General features: G+C 46.3%; 1 protein-coding gene across 5 annotated transcripts; it reads right to left on the bottom strand.

The window, feature by feature from the left end:
- Nucleotides 1-224: 224 nt before the first annotated feature.
- Nucleotides 225-26,188, bottom strand: TMOD1 (tropomodulin 1). Of its 5 annotated transcripts, none has more exons than XM_054003053.1 (11): nt 26,123-26,188; nt 15,454-15,617; nt 13,491-13,647; nt 10,030-10,149; nt 7,067-7,156; nt 6,492-6,622; nt 4,815-4,922; nt 3,130-3,273; nt 2,548-2,692; nt 1,423-1,489; nt 225-665 (listed from the first exon to the last, which is right to left on the bottom strand). In XM_054003053.1, exons 2-11 carry the CDS (start codon nt 15,571-15,573, stop codon nt 572-574), a joined length of 1,176 nt encoding a protein of 391 aa, XP_053859028.1. In that variant the 5' UTR covers nt 15,574-15,617; nt 26,123-26,188; the 3' UTR covers nt 225-571. The 5 variants fall into 5 exon arrangements, with proteins under 5 accessions (XP_053859028.1, XP_053859029.1, XP_053859027.1 ...); XM_054003054.1 differs by lacking the exon at nt 26,123-26,188 and adding an exon at nt 25,906-26,035; XM_054003052.1 differs by lacking the exon at nt 26,123-26,188 and adding an exon at nt 18,094-18,288.
- Nucleotides 26,189-26,421: the final 233 nt, after the last annotated feature.

Below are 26,421 nucleotides of genomic sequence, written 5' to 3'. Positions count from 1 at the left end.
CTGTTTCATATTTGGTGGCCTTAAATTCCATTTAATCGGGGGTGGAGATCAGTTTTTTGGGAAGAAATACTGGGATGCCTTTGACGTAGCATCTCAAATGATTCAGCAAATGTTGGCAAAAAATTGTGACTCGCAGTTATTGAAATTAGCCATGTTTCCAGATGTTAGAAGTGCTTGTTAAACTAGTTACTCCTCTGTAGTTACTTGAGATCAACTTTGAAAAATAAAATAAAGTATTTTTTTAATACTTCTATAATTTGTGTAAAACAATTGTATCTTTCATTCATGCATACCACATCCTAACTATGAAACACCGTGCAGGAATTTTATAGAAAAATGAATCCCCTTTAACACTGGATTGTACTCTAAACTGAGGTTGCATAAAATTGACATGTTGGCTTGAATAGTTTCCATCTCTACAGAAAACATCAACAGTCCTACTGGATAAAATCTTCATAAAAACTACAGCCACTATTTCATTTCAACTGTAAGTGCATAAAACAGAACAGAGGCACCACAAATACTCTGTCAAGGCACTTATTGCCTTTAGATATCCACAGTGTAGCACAGATCACTGGGAATGACCTCCATAGCCAGGAACTACACTCCAGTCCTGCACTTGGGAAAAATAGGCCCATTCACCTCTGCAAGTCTTCTCTTCCTCACTGAAAAAGAATAGAAAGAGGAGTCAGCCATGGCAACAGGATAATGTGGATGGCAGGCTTGCCTTGACAGCTGTTGAAAGGAGCTGAAAGATGTACTTCCTGCCAGGAAAGAAATAGGATAGCATCAGCTTTTGAATTCCTGCCTTAAGCAGCAGGCACAGCCTTACACAGTAAAATCAAGTTTATCTCCCTGTGCAGTTTTAAGGCCAGCAGCTACTTTCAGCTACTTTCAGCCTTACCTCCCTTATTCTGTAGTTAATTATATTTCACAGTTTGTCTTTGTAATTGGACTTTGCCAGTTCATCATCTGACTGATGGAGAGACAGCAGGAAACAGATGTCACAGTTTTTCAAATTAAAAATCTGCCTTTTAAAAAAAAAAAAAAAAATTAAAAAAATCTTTCCTAAGCCATTGGGCTCCAGTCCTCTGATCATGGTTAACATAGCCAAAACTGTTTCATATCTAGACTTAAAAGCTGATTTATACCTCTTGACACCTACACTCATGTCTTTCCAAGAAAGGTGTGGGGAAAAAAAAGAAAAACAGAACAGAAATGTATAAAGAGGATGCAGAAGTTAGCTGATGAAAATGAACATAAAAGCCTTCACAGGCTCGGTTCACACAGAGCATCTTAAGGAACAGAAGGTATGGGACCAAAACCATGTTCTGGTAGCATCAGTTGATAGGCAAGAACAACTGGCAAGAGCACAAGCAGAGAGCTATTGCTGATAGGGAGGAAAATAAAGGGTTTTTTTACTTATGCACTGTCCAGGTGTACAGCTGAGATGCTATTGCCAGAGACCATCCAGACTGATGAATATGAGCTGCAAACAAGAACCAAATCAGACAAAAAAATGCAAATCTTAGTGGCCAAGGAGGCAAAATACACAACTCTTACATGGAAGGCAAGTTGTGAATTTGTCCTCTTAACAGCAGGAACAATCAAAATACTAGATTGTAAATCTTCACGCTGATTACTTTGCATGCCAGGTGCTGCAGAGTCATTAAAAATCATGCTCTGTTCCAAAGGACAGAAAATAGCAAGCCTTTCCCAGTGCAGTGCTCGAGTGATCAGGTACTGAGTATTTTGTGTGATCCTTGAAGAACTGGCACATATCTTGGCTGTGTTTCCTGGGAGCAGAGTACTGACTGAAGCAATATTGGTTTTTTCCATTTGTTTTTAAAACACAACGAATTTATCATCTGCCTAGATATGGCAGCTGCTGAGTACAGCGTGGTGAGTGTGTTAGCTGCATTCAGCACTGCTCTGCTGGCCTGGTTTCCTGTGCTCTAACAGCATCTTGTAGCCAAGCAATGGAAAGGCTCTGTCACGTGCTTCGGCTGAAATGGCAGTTTGCAGACTTGCCTGCATTTTGCTTCACAAGCACATCTAATCACTTCATTGAGGTTATACAGATAACTCAAAGCAATGTGGCTTCCCACATATCCCTAGAAGCAGTTCCAGGTTGTTTTGCTGAGGGGGATGGGCCAAATCTTAACTGCTGTCAAAGTTCAACTCTACTATTTTTCATCTCCTTGTTAAAGTGGCAATGAAGCTGGAGGAAGACAAGCAGTTGGCAGGAATCACAAATGCTAGAAGCTCGTAGCCCATGTGCCACATGCTGTATCACAAGCTCTACTGAACCACATTAGCAGCTCTTGCTCTTTCCCAGCAATACCCACTGTTACTGCAAAAAACACTGCCTGGCTGACAGTTGGTGAAGGCTGTCTTCCTCCTTGAGGGGCAAAGCATCATCAAGCCCTTCAAGAGGCACATTCTAATTCATACACATCTTTAACATGAGCAGATCTGCCTTAATCCCACCAGGAATTGCCCACAGGACCCTCCCATGTTTCCCAGCTTTCGGCCAGCCTGACTCACCCAAGTCATTGTTACTCATCATGGCATTGGAGGCGCGAAGCCGAGGACCTTGCTGAGTGAAATGGTACCCGAACTTCAGTAGGGAGGTGTTCTTTTCCAATATATTTGCAATTTCCATTTCCACTTTGTTGCCCAAGGGCTGACTCTTTTGAAAACAGAAAAGCAAGCTGTTCAGGCTGGAGGGTGATTCAGAGTAAGCACTTAGAGGGAAGGGGTGGAGATTGCAGATCTTTCTCTGGACTTGTGTCCATTTCTGACTTGGAGCTGGTAAAAAAACCTGCTGTCTTGTTCTTGTACACGTGCTACAACTGAAAGGCTCCAACTCCTCCAGCAGACATTCCCACAAGTCCTTTTGCCCAAAGACTTTATTTCTTGGACAGATTAGCAGCTAATGGACATCTGGAGAAACCAGGATTTTGGTCTGTCCATCAGATGTCTCTGAGTTGCCCATAGCTCAGCTGCTTCAAGCTCTGGGTTTCTCAGGGAGCTGTGCTTGCCCCAGCCTCTGTATCACTGTGCACTCAGCTCCCCACATGCAGGGCATGTTCACCTGACCAGAGCTGTCACCCACACTCGCTTTACCTGGTTGTCAATACGCAGCTCCACAAGCGCCATGTTCCCCTCAAGTGCTTCAACGATAGCCAGGATCCCCGACCCAGAAATGAAGTTTGACTCCACATTCAGGCTCTTCAGTGTGCTATTGACCTTCAACATTTCTGCCAGGGCCTGTGGACAGAGGTGGGCAGGAAGAGCTGGCAGTCAGACAGGCAGGAGCAGAGCACCACAGGGCAGCAGGGCTTCAGCACCCCTCACCTCCAGAGTACTCCTGGAGGATCCCACATGCTGTGCAGTTTCACTGCCACCAGGTGAAGTGCCCTTTGTGGAGTGAAGGGGGTTCCCTGCTGCTGCAGGGGGATTCTGGAACAAGAGCATGCTGGAGGCCACAGCAAAACCTTGTATGGACTAACACTACGGGCTACCCCAAAAGGTGATAGTCCACACCTGCAGCTGCCCTGTGACAGCTTCATCTGTCCCTCCTCTAAAGCCAGCATGGTATAACAAGGATGCTGACCAGCACTGGCCCTGCCTCCATTCTGATGAGTCTCTGCCTGCACTGCACAGGGTTGAGATGCTTCCCATTAAAACATGCAGAGAGAGGAGCATCTGTCTTGAACAACGAGGCATCTTCACATCCAAGGTGTCCTTCCAAGCAGCATCACAACCATATTAATAATTTTTTGCTTTCCTTAGTGGGTAAGACCAGAAGTGGCTGGAATGCTCATAACACCCCAGACCTGATCAGATCATGTCACTTCAAATAAACTGCAAGGAAGGATCCATGTACGTCAAGAAGCAAAAGGACCAGAAGGTGATGCCCACATGGCAGGGCTGACCTGCATCTACAGCACTTAGCCCCACAGCTCCCCTAGCCCAGCACAGCACCCCTCAAGCTCTGACACAGCACCTGTCCTGCCTGCACAGGCTTTCTCCCCAGTCCAGAGTGCCTGAAGTAATTTAAAAGCAGTACTTGCCCTCTAGAAAGTTTATTTTTCTAGCAGGAAACTGGTGTGCATGTGTGTGTGTGTCTGTGCGCGTGTGCGTAGGTAGGCAGGGGTAACCTGGGTGACTAAGAGCAAAAACTGACTGCAATGGTGCTGGAGAAGGATGCAAAGATGCAGCCTGGAAGGCAGCACGAAGGCCACACAGAATGACTGGCTTCTCTCTGTATCCACACTAATATTTAAGATCACTCACAGCAGCCAGAAAGACCCATTATCACCTACAGAGGCCACACATTAGGAGGTGCAGATTCCTGCTTCTGCACACATCTGTACAAAGAACCTATGAGAGACAACTGCAACAGACATGCGTGAGGGGAGCAGCAGGTGTGCACACCTTTGTACCAACAGAAACAAATCTCCAGAGACAGGAACAAACTGCTTTTAGAAGATGCCTCTAGGACATCAGTTGTTGTCTCACACTCCTTTTCCAGAAAATCCTATAGGACAAATATGAGACTGCATGGATTAAAGGACTGCACCCTGAAACATCCACAGATGAAAAATGAAGTGAAGGAACCAAACAAAGCCTGTCTATTGCTGGCTTCCACTAGAGCTCCTGAAACTGAAGCACCAGCAAACAACCAGAGGTGTGGAATGTGCCAAACACAACCCAAGGTGCAGAAGCAGTCAGTCAATAATGATGAAAATACCTTGCCTGGGAACAGCTCCTGTCACAACACTGGGACGATGAGCTTTTTTACTTACAAAAGCAACAGGATCGTTGCTCCGGGTCCCAACTATGCTGAACTTCTTCACATATGTGTTGTTTTTCAGCGCTTCTGCAAAAGCTTTTAGAGTTGGTATGGGAATATTCTGTGACAAGAAATGCAGAAATCATGTGTTACGCCATCATCTGTTTGCAATGAATTTGTAATACACGTAAAAGATACTTTTAACTTCTCATCAAGGTCAAATCCCCAAATGCACTGAAGTAATTCAGGAAGGGGTTGAAAAATGTTTTTACAAGTTCTCTTGCTATAACCAGCATGTTCTAAGGAGCATGGCAATGTCTTCATCCTATTTTGTGCTCAGCTGAAAGCTCATTGCCTTGATTTGAAGCCACATTTCTCCTCTTTAATTGCCCAGAAACTCAGCTACCTAGGAACATGGGCATTGTGGGGATATTTGTAAGCAGGATCCATGAGCCTACAAAGCACTGCTCCTGTGCTCTCTGATACCAATGGCAGCACTGTGAAATATTCATATCACGTTCAGAAAATGTCCACCTACAGGAACTGATCCAGAAAGGCCTGAAATGATCTCCTTGTAACACAAATCACAGACACCTCTGATGGCTTTATAAAACATCTTACAGGCTAACATTTGCCATGCTATGTTTCAGCCCAGAAAAAAAAATCATGCTGCTTTTTCTGAGTTCCTTCAAGATCAGTATTTTTCACTTATGAAGAACTTTAGATACCTTTTCAGATGTTCAAATTTTCACCTATAATTGTAACTGGCATCCTCACCTTGGACTTCTTGCTACAGCGTTTGGATCCCACCATGTGGAATCATTTATACTCAAAGTCATCTGCAGAGCCATAACACAGCACCCCACAGTATAGAATCTCCACTGTCACTCCCCAGTTCTCCAAACCCCATCCCAAAGTCATCAGTTCAACACACAAAAATAGTGCCTGCCTGCCCAATCCTCAGCCTTGTGTCCTCAAGGGACAGGGTCACTAGCCTGAATCAAATACATTAAAGTAAAAATATTTCTGTTTTAGAAAGGTGTGGGTAGCACAGCAAAAACATCTTTGATGTGCACATGCAGTTAACTGTGTTCTTGCTGATTAGCTATGTCATCATTTAACAGACCCCATAAAATAGAAACTGTATTTTTTAGTGTATGTATATGTCCCAAAGGTAACATAAGAAGTGGTGCTATGTCCTGACTTGCTTTCTACAAGAAGTAAAAGAGTCCACAAAAGGGATGGGTGGGTGATAGGCAGAGTCACCTGTAAGGGTGACTTCTACATGTTTTTATGGCAAGTATCTGGATTATGATCTGCTTTTTCCTCCCACCATCTTATAATATACATCAACATTCCCTCCACTAAATATGCCTGTCTAAATCATTAAAACAAACTAAAATGGCTTTAACCAGACTGACAGTTTTGGGTCTCCCCAGACTACCCTCAACACACCTCCATTCTTCCAGGCACTTAGAGGAAGTGCTACCAACCCCAGGCCTTTGTCCCACAGCAGGTAACAATCCATTCTGCTGCCCACAATGGAGATGGGAAGCACTGGTGTTTCTTGTCTGGCTACAGTCAGTGTTATGATACTGCTCTGTGGAGCAAAACAGACTCAGTGTCTACTTTCTGTGTGTCAGATACTGAGTCTTGTTACTAAGAGAGAAGGGTAGAAAGAAGCAAATACCATAATATTGTTAAGGTTGACTTCCTCAAGGTCAGGATCATTGCTTTGTATTAGTTTCAGAGTTTTCTCCACATCTGTTGAGTTTGGCTCCTCATCAGGAACTGGTTTGTACTGCGTGGGCTTAATCACACCTGCAAGTGAAAAGCAAGATGTGAAAATGAAAGCACTTTAAGTAGCACAATCTTTTCCTTGAGTGTTTTCCTCCTCTTCCAGAAGTGGAGAGATGGAAGCATGACCTGACAAGCAGCCATGAGATGAGAAGCCAGTGGGGCCACCCAGCACAGAACAGCCAGTGCCTGCTGCTATGTGCTGTTAAGGTCCAAGTCTGGGTGTCAGAAGGCCCACTGCCTGCACGGGGCTGTCCCTTGGGCTGTGCTGGCTCCCAGATTGCACCAGGGAGGTGGCTGAGACCACACTGCCTGGCACATGGCAAGGATGCACCAGAGATGGCCCCAGCAATCACAGGCTGCTCTGAAATGCACAGCTCTAACCTTCAGTCTAAAAATAATTATCACTTTGCCTCTGCTAGCAGCTTCAAAGCCGAATACTGCAGCCTGCTAACATAAATCACTTACTGTTGAGGCCTTCTTTGTTCACGATGGTGCTGCTTCCCAGTGCCTCATAGTACTGCTGGTTACTCATCAAGGTGTGCATACCAAGGATGGCTACAGAAACAGGAGAACAAGACTTATTATAGGCTCCAGAGCCAGAAAAAGACACAGCACACTACCTTTCCCTGTGCAAGCATAGAAAGACATACAAAGGGAGGACAAAGCCTCCCAGCTGACATAAATATACAACAGTGTTCCAATGTGCTCCCTTGTTTATTCCAGTGTAGCCTGAGCCATAGGAGTAGAGGAACATCATCTTGTGGACAACAAACAACGTTCACAGCTTCCCAGTAGCCTACCTGACTCAGCATCACATGAAAATAATGAGGAGAAGACAGTAAAAAACTAAAAAAAAAAAAAGTCGTTGGTAGGCAAAAGTGGCCCAGTCCAGCAGAAGCCTGCATATCCTCATCACCCTTGCTCACTGGGCATGTGCTACACAATTCCACAGCCCAGTTTTGGACAAGAGCTGTGCCCCACATGGAGCCAAACTGACCCCAAGGTAGCAAGGAGGTGACTGATACCTGAAGCATAGCAATGCACATTGTGTTTTCATTCAACAGCAAGCTGCAGTGGTGCACTTGGTACGTTTGGAAGGTGGCATTGTGAGAAGCTAAAGCTCTGCTGGCTTGGTCAAAATGTAGAGAGTGGTGGTATGAACACCATTCAAATGCTGTAAGAGCCCAAAAGCCAAACTCAGCCAATTTGTGTCTCTCAGACTCAAGACTGCAAAGCCAATATGCAAATGCAAATTGAACCACATCTGGGAGGGCTGGTGAACTTCCTGGCATCTGCAAATGACCAATAAGAAATCAGTGGCTTAGGAACTTTTGGGTAAAGAATTTGTTTCTAAAAGTAACCCTGCTACGTGCAAAAAGATCAAGCTTGAAAATAAACCAATTTTTGAATCAGCAACTGTTTTTTTTTAATAGTTGTATGACTTTTTAAGGAAAACTGCAGACACATGAATACTTGTTAAAGCAGACACATCTGAACAAGTCTTGATCTCTGGATAGACACAGTTGTGAAAATAATAAATTTCTCCCTAAAATCCAAGCATGCTACCAGAAAGCCACTTCTTAGACTTGGTTGGCACCAGTCTGTCACCATGTTCTGTTGTTTTGGCCAAGCAGGGCTGGAATTTGCAGGAGAAAAGTATCCTTGAAGCCTAGCACAAGAATAGGATCTGTTATGGTGACAGCTCATTGTGACTCAATGTCTGGGTTGCACAGGCTGGGCAGCCGGAAGCAAAGTGTCTCACTGAACTTCCCCATGGCCTCCAGCACATTCCCAACTGGATCTCACAAAGCCAAGCAGTCTCCATCTGAAAGTCTGAGTGAGGTTGGGCACTTCAAGTTTGCTTGCTTGTATTTTAGCTGGCCCTTTTCTCTGTAATTTTCTTGCAGATGGAATCTTCAGGGATGCAACACAGGTTGGAAAAGTAATTTGCAGGCTCATCATTTTGGTAACACAGATAGTCCCCAAATCACAGCTTATTTGGACAATGAAATCTCTCCAGAAGCCAGGAGTGTGAGTATCTGGACTGCAGAGAGAGGCAAGCATCTGCTGTCATGACCACACATTTTGGGGGCTCAAGTTTGTGCTGGTAGACAAGAGGGAACCACTCTTTCTAAGTCTGGTGCTTATGGTGCACCATACTCACTCAGGCAGAATGAAAGCACCCCATTTCTACCTTCCTCACCTGACCAAAGGCATGCGAGCCCTTCCAGGACTACTGGGAGCCACCCTCCTGGCCTTGCCAAGGAAGGGATCCAACACACCACAGCTCACAATGATCCCTGCTAAACTGGCAGGAGCAAAATGAGCTCCTGCTAAATGAATCCTGCTAAGCAGACAGGAGCAGGCAGGAGCAAGGCTGTCACTGTCAATATTGAGATTTCAGCACATTTTGTATCACATCAGTACTTTTGCTCCCACTTAAGTGTATTCTCCCAGCAACTGTAGAACAAGCTGCCCTGAAGAGCATTTCCATGGGACAATAATTGCTGCACAGATCTGGACCTTAGAAAGGCAGATTTTATAGGATAGGGCTTTACAGGACTCAAGGATCAACAGCAAAAAAGCAAAATCCAGAGATGCAATGCTTGGCCAGGGTACATATGTTTGGGAGCCTTAATGCAGAAACACATTTCTAAGCCAAAAGATGGTATTATTATGTAGAAGATGTCTAGTTAGTGTAGTTATTCTACAGACTTTGTAAGTGTTACACGCTTCCAGCAAGAGGGATACCACTAGGGAGTATGGAAACCTGAAGGAGACAAAACTGGAAAAAGAAGCCAGTATCACTGAAATATTCACTGACTGCTGGACCAGCCTCTGCTGTGAGCTTTTTAAGGCATCATGGGGTGTCCGTGTGCTCCTTTGGCCAAGGCATGCCCTCTCCCAAGCACAGAGCTAAGTCCACACAGCAACATACCAATACTGTTATCTGACTGTCTGACCACACAAATAACAAGAAATCCATCACTTAAAATGTGTTGAAAAAGCTCCTTAACAACACCAGGCCTGAGTGTCCACTAAAAGACTTCTATAATCTGGCAGATCCTTTAACAGGTTGCACAAGAAATCCTGGGTCTGCTTGACTGTTTCCTAAGATTTGGTTTGAAGAAAGCTGTGCTCTTGAATGTACAGGCTGGATTATCAACAGTCAGTGGTAGAGACAAGAGATCAAACCACACACTGCTCCATAGATAAACCCTTCTTCTCCCTCCTCAGCTTTGGTTCCTACTCTTGATTAAATCACATAGGCTTAGAGTAACTTTTTTTAACAAAAAAATAAATTCTGTCAGAACTGACAGCATTTAGAGAAACAGCAAAAAATTCAATAGCTCATTTCCCACAAAAGAACAAAATAACCCCTAGAAGCTGAACAACTTTCACCCCCGATTACTGTGAAATTATTTTACCAGCAATGTCACAGAGCTCTGCATCAGAGGCATTAGCAAGGGCTTCCTCCAGTTCCGGCTCCAGAGTCACACTTTCCAAAATGGGATCCATTGGCTTCTGCTTGGGAATCCAGGCTTTTCCTATACATGCAAAATGAGGTCAGTCTCGGTATAAGCTACAGTACCCATTTCACAGTCACCCTTGCAGATACATTTCCATGTTGTGAGATTTGAAAAGTAGAAAGGACAGAAGGGGCACATGAGAAAAATCAGAAGAGAAACTGAATCCCTTTCCATCAGCTTGGTCTGAGTCCTGCTGCGATGCGAAGGGAGAGGCACCTGCCCAACATGGGCAGCTGCAGAGCTCAGCCCTTCCAGCAGTGCAGCATCCCTGGCAACCCAACAGTACACTGGTACAGAATCATGGTTGTTCATAGCCCAGCACTCAGAAAGCCATGCACAGCCTGACCCTGCAGGTCCTCACTTCTTTGAAAGCTGCACAAAAGGGATGAAGGTTTGCCAGCACTCAAGAGAGGCCCGTACCCAGCACTGTGCAGGATCAGGGCTGCCACCGAGACACCTCTTGCTGTTGTACATGTTGGCAAGGCAGATGGCACATTAGTCAAAAGAGGGTAGAAAGGAGGTGATGGAGAGCTCTGGGAACAAGTAGAGACAGCACTTCTGTGAATGCATGGGATGCAAGGAGAAGCAGGCTTAGGGCAGCTGGTCTAGCTCAGCCCTATTGCAAAGAGCATGCCAGATGGAGACTCCTGTGCTTTATCTCTCTGGACAGTAGAAAGGCCAGAAGACAGACCTATTCCCTACAATTCAAAAGTGCAAATCCACAGGTCCAGCTGGTAAAGCAAACTTGTCATCTTAGCTGCTTGCTCATGGCCTTTTCCTAAGGGGGATGCCCACATGGACAAGAAGCTGGAGCTTTGAACGCAGTGGGCTCCCTGCCAGTCCCCCATCCCCTTGCCTGTGGTAATCACTGGGCAAGCCACAACACCTTCTCTGCCGGGGCTGGCTGCATCCCAGGAGGCACGGGGCAGTTGACAGGGCTGATGGCCCTGCACAGCTGCTCCCAGCTCCTTACTGCTCGTGCTGCAATGGGCAGCAGATCCTTTCCAGAGGCAGGATGGGTCAGACCTGGGATTTCACAACATGGCATCCACCTGTGACAGCCCAAAGGAAAAGAGAGAGGCTTGCGATGTTTTAACTCTCCACAGCAGGGAGCAGTCTGCTGGCTAAATCCAGCATTGCTGGGACAGGGGTAGGAGGGCTCAGGGAACATTTTGGAGCAGTTCTCTCCCCTAAAATAGTACAGGATCACTACGTAGATAGTGACTGCAAAAGGCCTGGCCTAGTAAGCCAGCCAGGACTATTTTTGTCACCTCTCTGAAACCAGAGTCAGCAGCACCAGAAGGGAGAAACAATCCTGCTGCTCAGGGATATGCAGAAAGGGGCTAAATTTAGCCTCAAGGAAGAAGCAAGTGCACCTCAGGGTCTCCTGGGACAAAATGGAGGCTGCCATAAACAGCATTTTGCTCCTATCCTCTGCCTGCAAGCTGCTGCTCTGACAGAGAGAGTAGGAATCTGCCTCTTGGGACACAGCTGTTCTTGCAAAAATAGGCAGACTGTAATGTGCCTGCACAGCCAGGCACCTTCTGAGTACTCAGCAGCAAAATATCTGCCCTGGCTTGGTATGGAGATCTGGAACCCCCATTCCACCAGATGCATGGCTGGGCAAACTGTATGTACCTTCTGGTGTGTGCAACACCAGCAGGGAACAAGAGAAACAGGGCAAACTTAATTCTGCTGTCATGCAGTAACTCCTTCTGACACCTCAGTGACACTAGAATTTCTGGAGTTTAATTCTAGTTTAATTTTAATTACCTAATTTCAGTCAATTTCTAAGTTTTAATCAGAGTCGTGCTTTGTTACAAGATGGAACTGTAAATTAACCGGTGCATGCATGATGATGACAATGCATGACATTTTATGTCACAGTCTGTCTGCACACCTCAGCTCCCACCCTGCCCAGCAGCACGGCCAGGGACAGCACCTCCCATGGCCAACTAGTAAATCACCCTCCAAATTGCAAACGTGGTGATTTATTTACAGCTTCATCACAGCTGTGAATATGTAATTTACCATCTCTGGCTCCAGTCAATGTAAGTAGCGTCTTCTCTCAACAGCATGTTATAAATGAAAATATGTTTAATACATTTGAGATCACAACAGACTGAAGTATGACACTGCAGACTCAAAATGCTTGAAATACCTCTGTCTCCTGCAGAACACGGCTTCTGCCTTCTAGGCTAAGCAACACTGGACTGGGGCACATCTGAAAGGTATCAAACCAGTCTTCCTGATAGTACTCAATTTCCTCATTTACTTCTCTCAAGGAGTACTACTTTCTTTTTTTTTTTTTTTTTTTTAATCTGAAAATATCACCTCAGGTTTTATTAAATGAACAGATTTTACACAAGTTTTTTTTAAGAGGGCCATATGGGTCAGTAAGGAGGCACCTTTCAGAAAGACCTCAGTTAGGAAACATGTCCATATGCCCACATTTTCATGCTCTTTTTTTTTTTTATAGTGGACAACCATTAGCATGATCAGCGCACAACTAGATCTTCTGCTACAGGGGGATCACAGTACAGAGGGAGACACAACAGCTGAGAAAAGCTGCTGAGAAGCTCCTGGAATACAGAGGCAAGGACTGACCAGGCCATGTCCCATGTCAGATGATATTTGGAGTTCTAACAGGAACAGGAAAGTCACTTGGATAATGGGTCATATATGAGGAGAACAGCAAAAGATGCCAGAAGGAGAGGAAAAGAAAAGAGGCAAAGGAAAACCCCTGCTCACAGGCCTCAGGGCCATGCAGAGCAGGAGCACCGCAGTCGCTGCAAGGTATGGTCCAGGAAGACACAAACAAGCAACCTGCAGGAGACTGGGAAATAAGGCTGGGGCTGTCAAGAGATGATGAAAACTAGATGGGAATTTCTGGGCCTCATCACAACTGCAGAGAGCTGTGAAGCTTCTTTATGGTGAGAAGCTTACAGAGTCAAAATGGAGTGTGAAAGGCAACAGTGAAACATGGAGCTTAACATGAGGACCTCACAGGAGAACAGGGCAAGGAGAAACAAGAGAGGACAGAATATGATTTCTTTCCCAGAACCTGATACAGATGCAGTGGCATGGGGATGGGAGAAGGCTGCGCAGTGGTACAACTTCTGTCCAGCATTTAACAACATATCAGATGGTGCTCAAATCAGCCAGCACAGGGACCTCTTGGGCATACCTCAGTTTATCAGCCAGCCTGGGCTCAGGCTAAGCAGCAGAGAGAGTAGCTTCACCACCCCAGTTGTGTCAAAAAGAAGTTTTATCAACACAGGTCAGACATAACCCTTCTGCTGTGTACCCACTATGCTTTCATTGTGATGCACCCAGCATGGTGCAAAGGTTGACCATACCTCTCTTTTCACCTGTGAAAGGAACCAAGTCTTCTCTGTCTTTAATGTCCTTTGCCTGCTTTTCTAGGTGGGCCATGAGTTCCTCCCTTTTGAATGGGCCAGTTGGTAGCTTTTGCGTCTGATCCCGTTGCCTGAGCCCTGCTGGCAACAGTGCATTCTAGACATGGAGGTGAGAAACACAGGTTATCTCTGCAGGCCACAATCCCCATCCATCAAACACTCTCCCCTGATTGCACCACTCTTCTTCCACAGTGTTGGACAATTTGCTTCTCTTTGTGTCAAAGGTTATCTTTGTTCAGCCCCACTGATTCCCACATCATCCAAGATATGTGATGCTCCTTCCCCCCTTCAGTTTCAAATGCTGCCCAGTAGATGTTTCTCTGCAACATCAGCTCCAGCCCTTTCCTTCTGGAAGCTCTCACCCATCTTTTCCCCACTACATGAGTCTGTCCAAATGCCCTCAATGCCCCGTGTGTCCCAACTAGAATCAGTTCAGTTAAATCTCATGATCTTTCACAGAGCAGATCAGAGAGTTGTGGTGGTATCATCTTCCTTTCAGGATTCATCACAAAACTACAGAGAGGGTCTCACAGAGAAGATCAGATGGTTGCAGAGCAAAACCCCTGTGGACCCCAGCTTTTTTTCAAGCTGCCTCTTTATTCAGTCACATAAGCCTCCACGGCAAGTTGCTTTGTGCTTGACACATATGGCACGTAAACACCTGCTTATATTTAAATATAGAACAGCCTTAATGCATTAAGTAAGACTATTCCCAGATTTGACACTAAGCATGTTCTTTAAAGCTTTACTGGATAGAAGTCAACATTTACTTTTTAAGACATCCAAGGTGATGCTGAACAACACACTGATTTTTCCATGCCTGCCTGATAAAAGTAGTTCATTATAATTTATAACTGTATCAGTTAAAAGCCTGGGAAGGAAAATTACTAATAGGAAGCAGTTAGACCCAGGCAACCCTGGAGGGCAAGAGAAGTGTGTGAAGTGCACAAGCAGGGAGTCATAGGAGACAGTTTGCTTCCACAGGTTTTGTGCTGTGCGAGGCAACTATGCAATCTTCAAGCAGACTACACCTGCACTGACAGATGCCCATAATTATTTTACCTTTCTTCATCTTTCACAGAATGCTGCCTGACACTGTGTCTTCTGAGGTAGCTGTAACCAGCCCATCAGCCCATACGCTTAATCCCAGGAGCTAGTTTGCCAGCTCTCAAATATTTTCCTGCATTACAATTAAAAATACTGATGATGCAATCTACAGCACCCATCATTTACTCCAGAAACACTGACTGCATGCTGCAGGAACAATTTCTCACTTGGCAGTGCCCAAGCTCCTCGAGTAACATTGCTGTAAGCCAGAGGCCAGCCAGTTGGCTCTGCACATCCCCTGCAACAGGACAGTGCTGGCTCCAAAAACCTTTCACCAGCTTGGCACCAGCAGACCCCATGTTTGCATAGGTGTAGCTTATGCTGATGCTAGGAGGTTGCTAAACTCTGGGGTTTGGATTTCTGCCTAAATGGAGGAAAATACAGGCCATTTGAAGTTTGTTACAAAAAACCCAAACCCAAAACACCAAAAAACCTCCAGAAAACCCTCAAACCAAGCAACCCACAAAGCATTCCCTCCAAGGTGGCCTGCTCAGAAACAGATCCATTTTCCACAGGATTACTGCACTGCACCAGCACTGGCTCATACTGCTGCTACAAGTCACAGTTGCTCATCACACTGGGAAAAGGGCAGGAAAACAGAAACAAAGACACACATGTAGATTGTGCTTCCAAATGGCAAAAAATTCTTCTGTGTATCTGCAGACAGTCTCTTCCACTCTTGCTCCAAAGTACAGGCTCTGCAAAGTATCCCACTGAAATACAGATTATGAATGCAGCCCACTCCCCTACAATTACTAAGATTCATGACCTAAGGTCTTGATTAAAAATTACTTACATCAGGATCCAGCTCTTCCAGTTCATTCTCTAACTTCCTGAGCTCCTCCTCTGTCAGAGATCCAAGGATCTGATCTTCATCTAGGTCTCGGTATTTTTCTAGCTCCTTTCTGTAAGACATCTTAGAGGAGTCTCGTGGATCTCCCTTTTATGCTGTAACAGAACCTGATATGAAAACAAGAAGCGTTAACACTGAACACATGAAGCATGATGTTGCAGCCTGCCTGGCTGGGGAGCACTGAACACCCCAGAGCTGGAGACTTATGTTTAAAGCATAGCTGATTTCAAAAGATTGCTCAGGGCTCCCCTTTCATATCCCATACGCACATAATCACCCATGGACATGAGAGCAGCGCAGCTCTGGTGGCACATTGCCCCACCACGGATTTATGGGACAGGACTGAGGAAGTTCTTGGTACAGGACCCTGGCTAGGGATGTCTTTCTGCAGGCAGTGCTAGATGTTAATGAAGCATCCTAGGCATTTATTTCTTTGAAGGACAACAAACCATAAGTCATGAAGTATACAGCTCTCATGTCCTTACAAGCTCCCAATAACACCACCCTGCAAATGGCACTCCAGATAACCTTGTTACCAGATAGGAAAACAGCTTTGTACCACCGAGTACCTCTGAGCCCTGAAAACCTCCACGAGGCTACAGTGCGTGGCACTTCTTCCCGTGTTTTAAAGCCACAAGGAGATCAGGAAGTATTATCCACTCAGGTTCAGGAGGCTGCCAGTTACATGTGCTATTTAGTGACCCACCTTTGCTGAGACAACACATGTTTGCACTGCTGCCAGCTGAACAGCTGACCTGGGTGCTTCTGCACGTTCTAAACCAATCCTTCAAGAAGAGAAGTGAATGGTCTATCTGGATAATCCCTGCTGACCCGAAGGTTTGACCCATGTCTCCTAAGATAATGTGCCATGTAATATGGCACATTAATATATATATATATAATATATATATATAAAATACACATGTAACCAGACCTTTGCAAGCAAAAAGACTGCAGAGAAAAAGATCAACGTGTTTAAAATATGCAGGTGGATTGAAAGTACACTCAGTATAACACACAAAAGCATATACAACTCTGCTCTTTTGCTGACAGTCTCCTTCTGCTCCACAGCACTGCCTGTACATTTATAATTTTTTGGCTCTGTTTTTGCAGAGAATATCAAGTCCTAGATAACTTAAAGTGACTTTTCTTAAAGTGTTGCTATTCTTCTGAGAGACATTTACATTAAAAATAACAGCAAGGCCTGTGTATTTTTTAGGGAGCCAAACATCTTTTGAGTTTCTATAAATGGTCTCTTTTCAGCTCCTGTGGAACATCAGAACCCTACCCTGAATCACATCTTTCCAGCTTTGCTTGTCCCCTCAGGACAGATTATGCTCTTATGATCACTCTTCATTAGTGGGGAAGTTTCTTTATACAAGTTACAACACAGCTGCTGTTCCAGATAGGAAAATTATCTTTAGCTTGGTCACAAAAGGGCACAGTAATGCACACATGCTTGCTCAACAGCAAGCCCTTAAATTTAGAAGCTGTCATCTTGTCAGACATTTGGTTCCCCACTAGTGTGATGGCAATTCCTGCATCATTCACATTCCTGCCACTCGCCACTTAGGAGGTGAAGTTCGAGGAGATGGCACATTCTTGATGGGAGAAACATCCCCTGAACCTCCCTCAACTGGGCACTGAGAAGGTGAAAATCAGTTTTTCACTGAGCTGGTTTGCTTCAAGGAGTAGCCATCAACCTGAGGGCACCGGAGCCAAGGGCAGCCAAGAGGGTGGAGAGGAAGCAGGAATGGTGGGGCTCAGTGAGTGAGGGAGGTGGAAGGAACCCCACAGTTCTGTGCTTCACCAGTGCCCTGCAGCCCTCAGTGCAGGGCTCCCTGTGCTGCAGGGCTGGTGGGCAGCAGCCACACACCAGCCAGCCTACGAGCCATGTACAGCAGCTCAACCCCAGCAAACTTGCCCTTCCGGCAGGCACAAAGAAGGGCAGAGCCTTTACTGCAGTTACCCATGAACACTGAGGTGGGAGATCCTAGAAAAGCAGCCTGGACTTGGATCTGGATATGTGCTGTGCTACTGTGGCCTTAGATTGCAGTGCATGAGCCACAACTAGCCTGGATTTCATATGCCATATGTAGTTTTCACCATTCTGCTGTGGAAGGAGCTGGAGCTAGGAGCAAGCAGAAAGGCAGAGAATAACCCATCCCAGGCTGCTAAATTCCCTATAATGGCTTAAAATACCCACACCTACCACACACATGTCAATATCTGTCTTGGCTACATGAGGACAACTATTCCCAGAGGCAGCCACAGACCCTTCCCAGGAACCCAGGAAAGACTGCAAGCAGGGGCCTGTCTGGGACCAGAGTGCAGCCTCGCAGGGCAACCTTGTTGCCTCCTCCCTCCAGAAGGACAGAGATGTCAGCACCGAGAGGCAGGACAGACATGGGACGTCAGTGCACACAGGCAATGCTTCTGGAAAACGCCTCAGGTTTCAAAGCATCTTGCAGAGATATGAAGCTGAGGCTGCATATAGCAAAGGCCCTGAGGGTTGAAGACAGGTGCAGAGCCTGCTGAAATGCAGCTGAGATCCCTGTTGCGAGAATTTAATTTGCTACATACCCCAAAGAGAAATGTCGGGGGGCACAGTGCCCTCCCAGACTTGCTGGTGCAGCCAGACAGCACTGGCACCTCGCACATCTCCCACAGAGAGCACACTGAGGGGACTACTCATCAGGAGCACCAGCCTTGTCTGTGGCAGCACGACATTCTGTACTGCTCCCCTGCCCGCAGAGTCAGCCGTTCAGCATCGTGTCCTCCAGCACAGCCTCCAGAACCAGTATGTTCACTGGCACTCCCTTATCTCCACATTCCAGGCCCCTTCTACCCTATCTTGCTAATGAGTGCTAGGAGAAAAAAGCAAACCAGCCCATCTGCTGTAAATGGAAGAAAGCAGGTAAATTCTGCCTAAGTGTAATTGTTTTTGTTTACAAAGAGTACTGAAACACCCACCACCACAAACAGTTCTCCCTGACTTGTGTCAGAGTACAAGCATGGTTTAACGCAGGTCCACCTTCACCTGAGCTCAAACTAAACAACAATGTCCTTCAGCACAACTTGAGTTCTCACTCTTTTTCATTAACCCTATCACTCTTCATCCAATCAGCTAAGGAAGTATCACAAAAGAAGGTAAGTACGATATACATATACTGCACAGAACTGACAATGTTGCAACTTTTAAGTCCTCAAAACATTGAAATTCATATAGATTACAAAGATAGCAAGATATTAGGTCTCTTTGTAGTACTTTGTGTACTTGTCAGTCACACAGGAAGACAGCCCAAGCACTGGCACTTGATAAATCTGAACAGCACGCAGGTTGGAATGCACAACGATCATTAAAATTGTTAAAGGAGAAAAAATTTAATTGGCTGGGAGATAATAAAAGGTCATCTACAGGAAAGACTGTTCTCACCATGAATATGGGAAAAGAAAACCAAACCAAACAAAACAACATTGCTGATCATGAGGGAGATAGAACAGTTTCTTTCTGAAGGGTTCAAAAGTGCTGACCAAACAAATGGATGCCGAAAATAAGTGAAAATTAAAAGCATCCTGTACAACACTGGAAATAATCCTTTCACAGTGCTTTGCACTGGTACAGCCCCCTGCAGCACCATGACCTTTTTTGGGGTGCCGAAACCTGAGAGCAGCACTGATGTCTGCACAGGGAAGCAGTGGAAATCCATCCGGGAAAGCGGCCCACGTGGGCCCACAGTTTCACCACCAACCGAGGGCAGGCATCAGCACTTGGCTGTGCTCTTCAGGTGGGCAAGCAGGGAGGGCAGGAGCAGGGCAGCAATGGGCTTGGGCTACAGCAGGCTGCTCGGGAAGGCTATGGAGCAGCACCCATACTGCCAAGTCAAAAGGTCTGCTGGATTATTCCCCCCGTGATCCGACAGCCCCAAGAAAAAGAACAAATGCAGAGAGGAAGAACTGGGTAAAGTGACAGGAACAACAGCAAGACAAATTTCAAGAAAATACAAAAATGTCGCAGTGGAAGCCATGGGTGCTGTGTCAGGCATGCTGTGTGACACATCTGGCACATGCTGTGTGACATATGGCACACACTGTGCCGGGCAGCCCAGCGCTTCCCCGCACAACCTCCCAGCATGCCAACACCAGGACTGCACAGAAAGCATTTCCCTTCATGAAAACACGGGAGAAAGAGCAACTAAGCTCAGCAAAGGTGCAGGGCTTTCCAGGGTTAAATTCTGTTATCAGTCTAAGCCAACCCTGGCTCCAGGGATCTGCGCAGGCTGCAGCATGCAGCACCATGCCCAAGGCTCAGCACATGGGAGGGTTTGGGGCATCCCTGGCCACCGCCACACCAAACAACCACCAAAGGCAGAGGACAGGAATTCTGTATACTCTGCCACACAATGAAAGCCATGCCTCAAAAAAATTAACATTTTTGTCCCAGAGAACCCTCAAATCTACCACAAAACCTCTTCTGTGCTCTGAAATGTGAAAGCACACTATGGGGCTTGGGTTTTGGGATAAGGAGGTAGCCAAGCATGACCAGCATAGCTGTTGATGATTCTTGAAAAAACTGACAAGGTTGAAGACAGAAGTCTTTTCAGGATGAAAGCTGTATTTAAGGAGCAGTGAAGGTGGGAATTCATATAATGAAGGATGGCTTGAAAACTGTTCCTGTTTGACTCACACAGGGTTTTGATTTATGAGATTATTTTTTTTTTTACAGCTTAAGTATAAATCTAAGTCAAAGTTCAGAGCTATTATTTTGCAGTATAAAAATAACAAACCAATATCGACCAATATCCCCCCTCTGTAGTTGGTACAATTACCTTTCTTTTTTTTTTTCCTTTTTTTTTTTCTTTGACTTGCGGCATAACTTAAAAGATAAATGCCAGGGTCTGGGTTTTTTTTTTTTTTTTATGAAGGAGCTATGCATACCTCAAGTGACCATTTCCTATAAATTCAAGAGAAATTAGGTACTTTCTGTGCATACACTTAAATCTCAGTGAGTCACCCAACTGCAGATCCAAGATGCATGCTGTGCAGATGAGAGGAACAAATCATCTCCAGTTTCTTCTAAGTAAAAACTGTCTTCTTATGTGGTCAGTCCTCTGACAAACCTTAAAGCCAGTAGCAAACCTTAACGAAATCTCATCCAGGACTCAGACCCTTATTTCTTGGGAAGCTGCACATGTGTGCAGAGGGTCTGTCAGCCTAGAGATCTTCTCTGGCTGACAGTCAGGAAATGAAGGAGAGCTGGGGTACTTGCACAGTGGTCTAAGGCAAGGCAGCGGGTACGAGAAGCACTCGTACAAGTGACACATGTAGTGCTGGAGCAGGCATGGTGGGGATGTAGAGATGAAGGAGATCAATCCACCAAAAGGCAAGTCTCCCTTCCTGGCACAACTTTCAAACCCTGAGCTTGCATCCCAACATAATTGGGTGCTGATGACTCTATGGCCAACTCTGCTTTTTGAGTCACTGGGCAACCAAACATAACCAGCTCCCTGTAGTTTCAAGAACTGACCAACAAATTACGGCCAGATCCAGCAGCAACAAAGGGAAATATGCACATCAGCTCCTATTGAGACCACATCTAAAAATGTGAATCTATGTGAATAGTGCAAAACCCAGTAGGAAATCAGAGCAGAGCAGAGAAGGAGTTGGATCCACCCCCAGTGTCTTCACACAGCCATGCACAACAGAAGTCTTCACTGGTGGGTGCTTGTGACCACGATCTACCCTTCCCACAAGGGAGTCAGTGCAGCTGTGCTGGTACAGGTGTGTCTCCTCCCAGCACACAGGTACAAACATCACACCTCGGCCCCACAGTCCCTTCTCTCACAGACAGAACCAGAACCCAGTAATGGCTTTGCAAGTGAATACATGCCCTGCACTTGAGGTACAGACATTCAAAGGTTTACTCCACTTCAAATTAACATAGTTCTCCTTAAAATGAAAGGAAGAAAAATGCCTAAGACCAGTCCTTTAAGGTAACGGCCTCCTGTACATTTCTGTAGATACCTTTTCAAGCAGATCTTATTTTCTAGTCACAGAGGAAAGCATCATTTTAACAAGCCATAAACACACACCCAGGCTGCAACACCAAACGCTGTTGGCCTGCCTGGGCTCTGCACCACCACCTTGAATGTATAATATGATGAAAATTTGTTAAAGCTACAAAAGCCTACAAAAGCAGATAGACTCTGCTCTGGGCTTGGAGTCCAAGCTCCATTAGAAAGTGTCTAGCCAGGAGACCCAAAGGGGACCCTCTGCTTAGCACCACTGAGCATGCAGCTGGATGTTGCATGCAATTTGATGTTCTCTAGTAGAAAACAGGTCTTTTCAAGCTGAATGAGCAAAGGGAATTGGACTTATTCAGCCTGGGGAGAGGAAGGCTGCAGAGGAACCCAACTGCAGTCAGTCACGTGCTGCATAAAGGGACATTATTTTTTAAAGAAGAAAAACCACAAATTCGTGTCCTGGATGAGAAGAGTGGACAGAGAAAAGACAGGGAATGCTCCAGATGGTGAGAAGCTCTGCCATGTCAGATGTAGAAAGCAGAGTACACATTCTCATTGCTCCAGGCTAGTCAGCCATCAACATGAAAGACTGAGGCACTCTCAGCCTCTCTGCAAGAAGCTCATGCTTACGGAAATCCAACAGCCAATCTGCTGTCCCTTCAGGAAACTGAAACTTCTCCAAGGAAGATCTAGGTTTCCTCCCAATTAGCAGCCATTAATCTAAGACATCCTGAAATGCATATTTAAAAGGAAACATCTGAAAGAAGGCATTTTGGGTCTATCAAAGCACATGACTTCTGACTCTTGAAGTGACATACCACCCATGCAGAACATGTAACACTATCTGGAGTTATCGTCACCACCCAAACCCCTGCATCAGTGAAGTTCAATAGGCCATAGGCAAGACTTACTGAAGATGCAGCTTCATTCCCATGGATATCATATCAGAGCTGACATTCCCATCCTTGACAGCTTCACAGCAAACATCTTGTTGTCTGAGGTCATGCACACACTAGGGAAGGTTCCTTGCACTCAAGCTAAGTAACCTCTTCCTTTATCCACTAGTGTTGAGGAAAATCTCTTGTACTCTCCTCAGTCTTCTCTGCTCACCCAACTCCTAACCCAATATCCAGAAACTGTCTGTGTCTCCTGGCTGTCCTCTTGTCAATACACCTGCAGCCTGCAAGCCACACAACTCAGTACTGGTGCTCACCAAGTGGTCTTTTTCATCACCAAATGGCCTGGATGTTTGGTGACCAGGCCAAGATCTACCTAAGCCCAAACACAAAGAATTCCAGCTATATCTCCCCCAGTTTACATATTTTTAAGACACACACTTGTAAACACAGTTATGTGTTCTCCTATTTGGGGTGAGGTTCTCTCATGCACCTGGCATGCACTCAGTTGCTTAATTACTAATCCCTGTGAAAAGCATGTGGGCACACTTGAGTCATTAGTGACACTCTGCACTCAGTTCCTGCTCTGTAACTTGAACCCTTCCACTTGGAAGTTTCACAGCCAGCACAATCTCCTCTGGAAAGTGATCCTCACTTTCTTGCCTGAGTTTCTGTTAGTCCTCAGATGGACACCCCTGTTTCTGTGGCACACTCTGGTTTTGCAGGGAACCTGATGGGTGCATTATGAACACGGGAGCAGAAAGGCTCCTGTCTTGCACTGAGCAGTGCCTCAGACCCTCAGACAGGCAATGGCCATGTCCTGTAAAAGCCTTGCCAGACTGCCAGAGGCAAACCACAGCTTGCTGTTAGTAACACATGAATGTCTGCACATCCCAATCCCACCCTACTGCTAGTGTGGCTGAAGCACATGGAATGGCAATGAAATGCCCCACCAAGGTGCAGCTAATCAGCCCCAGACAGGCTGATGCTTAATTAACACTGAAGCAAAATGAGCACTGTTCCAGCAGCACTGAGTATGCAGTGTACACTGTGCACCAAATCTGAACAAGGCACTTAACAGAGGTGAGACCATCACACCATCATGCAAGGCCTGCAGAAACAAAGAAACCAGCTCCAGCTGCGGAGCTACCAAACTGCACATAGCCTGAATGGGGGAGAGCTCTGGGGGAGCGTCACTGCAACCTTGCTTCTAAGCTTCTCCTCAGGCTGCTGCCAGCCAGAGTGTCCTGGGATGTAGAGACTTTGGTCTTACCCAGGAGAACCTCTGTTATGTGTTTATCTCATTCACCATGAACAAGTAGGAAGAATTCCCTCCCAGGAGGGTGATGCAGCCCTAAGGTAAGCCTTCAGGGAGGTGGGTCTCCATCTTTGGGGATTTGCAGACACAGGCCATATGAAGCCAGAACCTCCCTATGTGAGGAGAGGTCTGCTGTGAGCTGGGGATGGGCTAGACAGCCACTGAGCCGCCCGTGGTGCTGCATCCATGCACCCAAGAACATAGGGGCATTTAGCGCCATGGAGTCATGGAACACAGCCTTCTGTCCTGTTTCTTCCAAGAGCCTGGTAATTTTACTAAGTGAAGACATTTTGTCTACAGGTCTCTGCCTGAACAGAGGAGTGAAGACAGCCTTCCTAACTCATGATGTGCAAATGACTGTCAGCTATAAATGAAAAAAATCAGAAGGCAGATTACAGTTTCCTTCCCCCTAGCTGTGCTTTCACAAAAACTCCACACACCTGAAAAATAGTGAAGCAGCACACAGAAAAGTACAACAATTCATCTGCAAACACTACATTTAGTAGCATATTGCTCTGGGGAATAGGAGCTACACATCTGGCAACAGAGGACTGGTGCTTCTTACAGAAGGTTGATCCATTTAAAGACAAATCAAATGGTCCTTTGGGTGAATGAAAGTAAAACTTGGGCAAAGAAAATCAGTAATGAGATAGACTAGACTGTTTCCATATCTGTTTGGCTTTCCCAAATACAGTAAGGGGGTGGAGGGGGGGAAGTAACATATTTCCAATATTATGCAAAACCACAGTATCTGGAGAAAAGGCAGCAGACCACCACAGCTGAGAAATGTGGGGAGAAAAGCAAGATGAGTCAGGCTGGAAAACAATGCAGTGCTGAAGGAGGGGTGGGGGAAGAGCCCTGCCAGGGGGAAAACAGACTTTAAAATGAGAAGCAGTGAGCCTGTGATGCAGTGTTCTTGTTGGAATACCCAGCCATGTGTACATTAGGGCAACAGGTACATACGCTGTCAAGAGACAGCACTGCAAAAGGCATTTTGCTTTGGGCACTGCAGTGCGAGCAAAATGGTGTTTGGCTTTGATGTTGTAGCCCAGCTCCTCCTTTCAAGAGGGCAAAAGATCTCACTACTACAACTTGAAGCAGGAGTTGCATGCCCCAAAAGCTTGTCCAGTACTTGATCTATCAGATAGTCTGAGAAAAGGTGCCACCTCTCAGCACAAATCTTGATGAGAAATGAGGAAGTCACTCTTCACTTCTGCATAATCTGGCAGGTCACACATGAGAAAGGGATTTTTTAAAAAAAATTAAAACACTTAAAACCAACTTCAATCACATGGCTGAACACCCTTGTGGCTCAAGGCCCAACATCCAAGGAAAGATGTAAAGCAAGTAGAAAGGACCTCCACATAAGGGGAGAGCAGCTGTCTCTGAAGGGAAACAGAGGGCAATGGATTGTGCCCAACAAACCATCCATGACTATTTAAAAAGCAGAGGGCAACAGACGAGTACACGAATAAGGGCAGAAGCTGTGTCCATCTGAGTCAAGAAAGGTTATCTTTAGGATAAGCTTTTCAAGGCAGTGACTGTTTCAAGCTGGAGAAAGTTTGCAAATGCAAATGCAACACATGGCCCCAAGGAACCTTTCCCCCTGCTAATTTCCACTTTTCCCTTAAAAAAAGCAGCACAGCTTTCTAGCGATTCATTATCTGGAAAACCATCTCCTAGAAGAGTCCCTTGGATTACAAACATAAGTAAAAACAGTAAAAAAAAAAAAAACAAAAAAATTAAAAAAAAAAAAAAAAAAAAAAAGAAAAAAAAAACCACAAAAAAACCCACCAAAAAAAAAACAAAAAACAAACAAACAAACAAAAAAAAAACCCCACACACACACAAAAAAAAACAAACCACAAAAAAAAAAAAAAAAAAAAAAACCAAAAAAACCCACCAAAAAACTCTCGGCGCCCTCTGCAACCCGCTAAGCGCCGTGCAGAGAGCCCTCTCCTCTCACCGTGCCAGCAGCCCTGATCCCCGCCCGGATTTGCCGCGGACACGCATGACCGCGTCCGTCTGCCATCCATCCCAGCGCCTCCGCGCGAGCCTCCGCCTGCCCGCCGAGGGGCACGGCCGCCCCGAGCCCGAAGATCCCCGGCTGCCGCAGTGCCCGCCGCCGGCTCCGCGCATCCCGGCGCAGTGCTCCCACCTCCGGGCACGGCTCCCGCTAGTCAGGCAAGTGTGCTGGCAGGCAGGTAGAGACGCAGGCAGGCAGGGAGGGCGACCCAGCACCCAAGCAGTCCCCTTCCTGCGCGCTGCCTGGACCGCAACGGCTGCCACTATTTCTGTCCAGCCGGGGACGCCCGGTGCCGGTCAAATATTCTGCCCTGATACGGGCCGGGCCCGCCGCCCCTTCGCTTGCTTACCGCACCCGTGCGCCGCGCCGAGCCCCGCGGAGCCGAGCCCCGGCGGCTCGTCCTGGCCGCGCCGGCTCCGCCGCTGCCGGGGGCGGGGGTCCGGCCCGGCCGCGGTCCCGGCCTGGCCGTCACTCAGCGGGGGCCGGCCCTGCCGCCCCTCCCGGCCGAGAACAGCTGCGCCCGGCCCGGTCCCCGCCCCGGGCCCCGGTTTGGTTGGTCCTTACCCTCCGCCCGCACGCGCTCCGTCCATCCCCAGGGCAGCTGTGAAGCGCTGCGGAGGGCGGCAGCAAGAGCAGCATTTGTTTCCA

The sequence above is a fragment of the Vidua macroura genome, chromosome Z (genome assembly GCF_024509145.1).
Source record: "Vidua macroura isolate BioBank_ID:100142 chromosome Z, ASM2450914v1, whole genome shotgun sequence".
Classification (NCBI taxonomy): Eukaryota; Metazoa; Chordata; class Aves; order Passeriformes; family Viduidae; genus Vidua; species Vidua macroura.
The sequence above is the reverse complement of the archived record's forward strand: the minus strand, read 5'-3'. Positions and strand labels throughout refer to the sequence as shown.

Coding starts and splice junctions, on each gene's coding strand:
- TMOD1 (XM_054003053.1), bottom strand. CDS start 15,573: ATGTCTTACAGAAAGGAGCTAGAAAAATACCGAGACCTAGATGAAGAT. Junction 13,648..15,453: donor TGGAAGAGCTGGATCCTGAT/GTAAGTAATTTT, acceptor CTCCATGTCTAG/AATGCACTGTTGCCAGCAGG. Junction 3,274..4,814: donor GCAACGATCCTGTTGCTTTT/GTAAGTAAAAAA, acceptor CTCTGTCCACAG/GCCCTGGCAGAAATGTTGAA.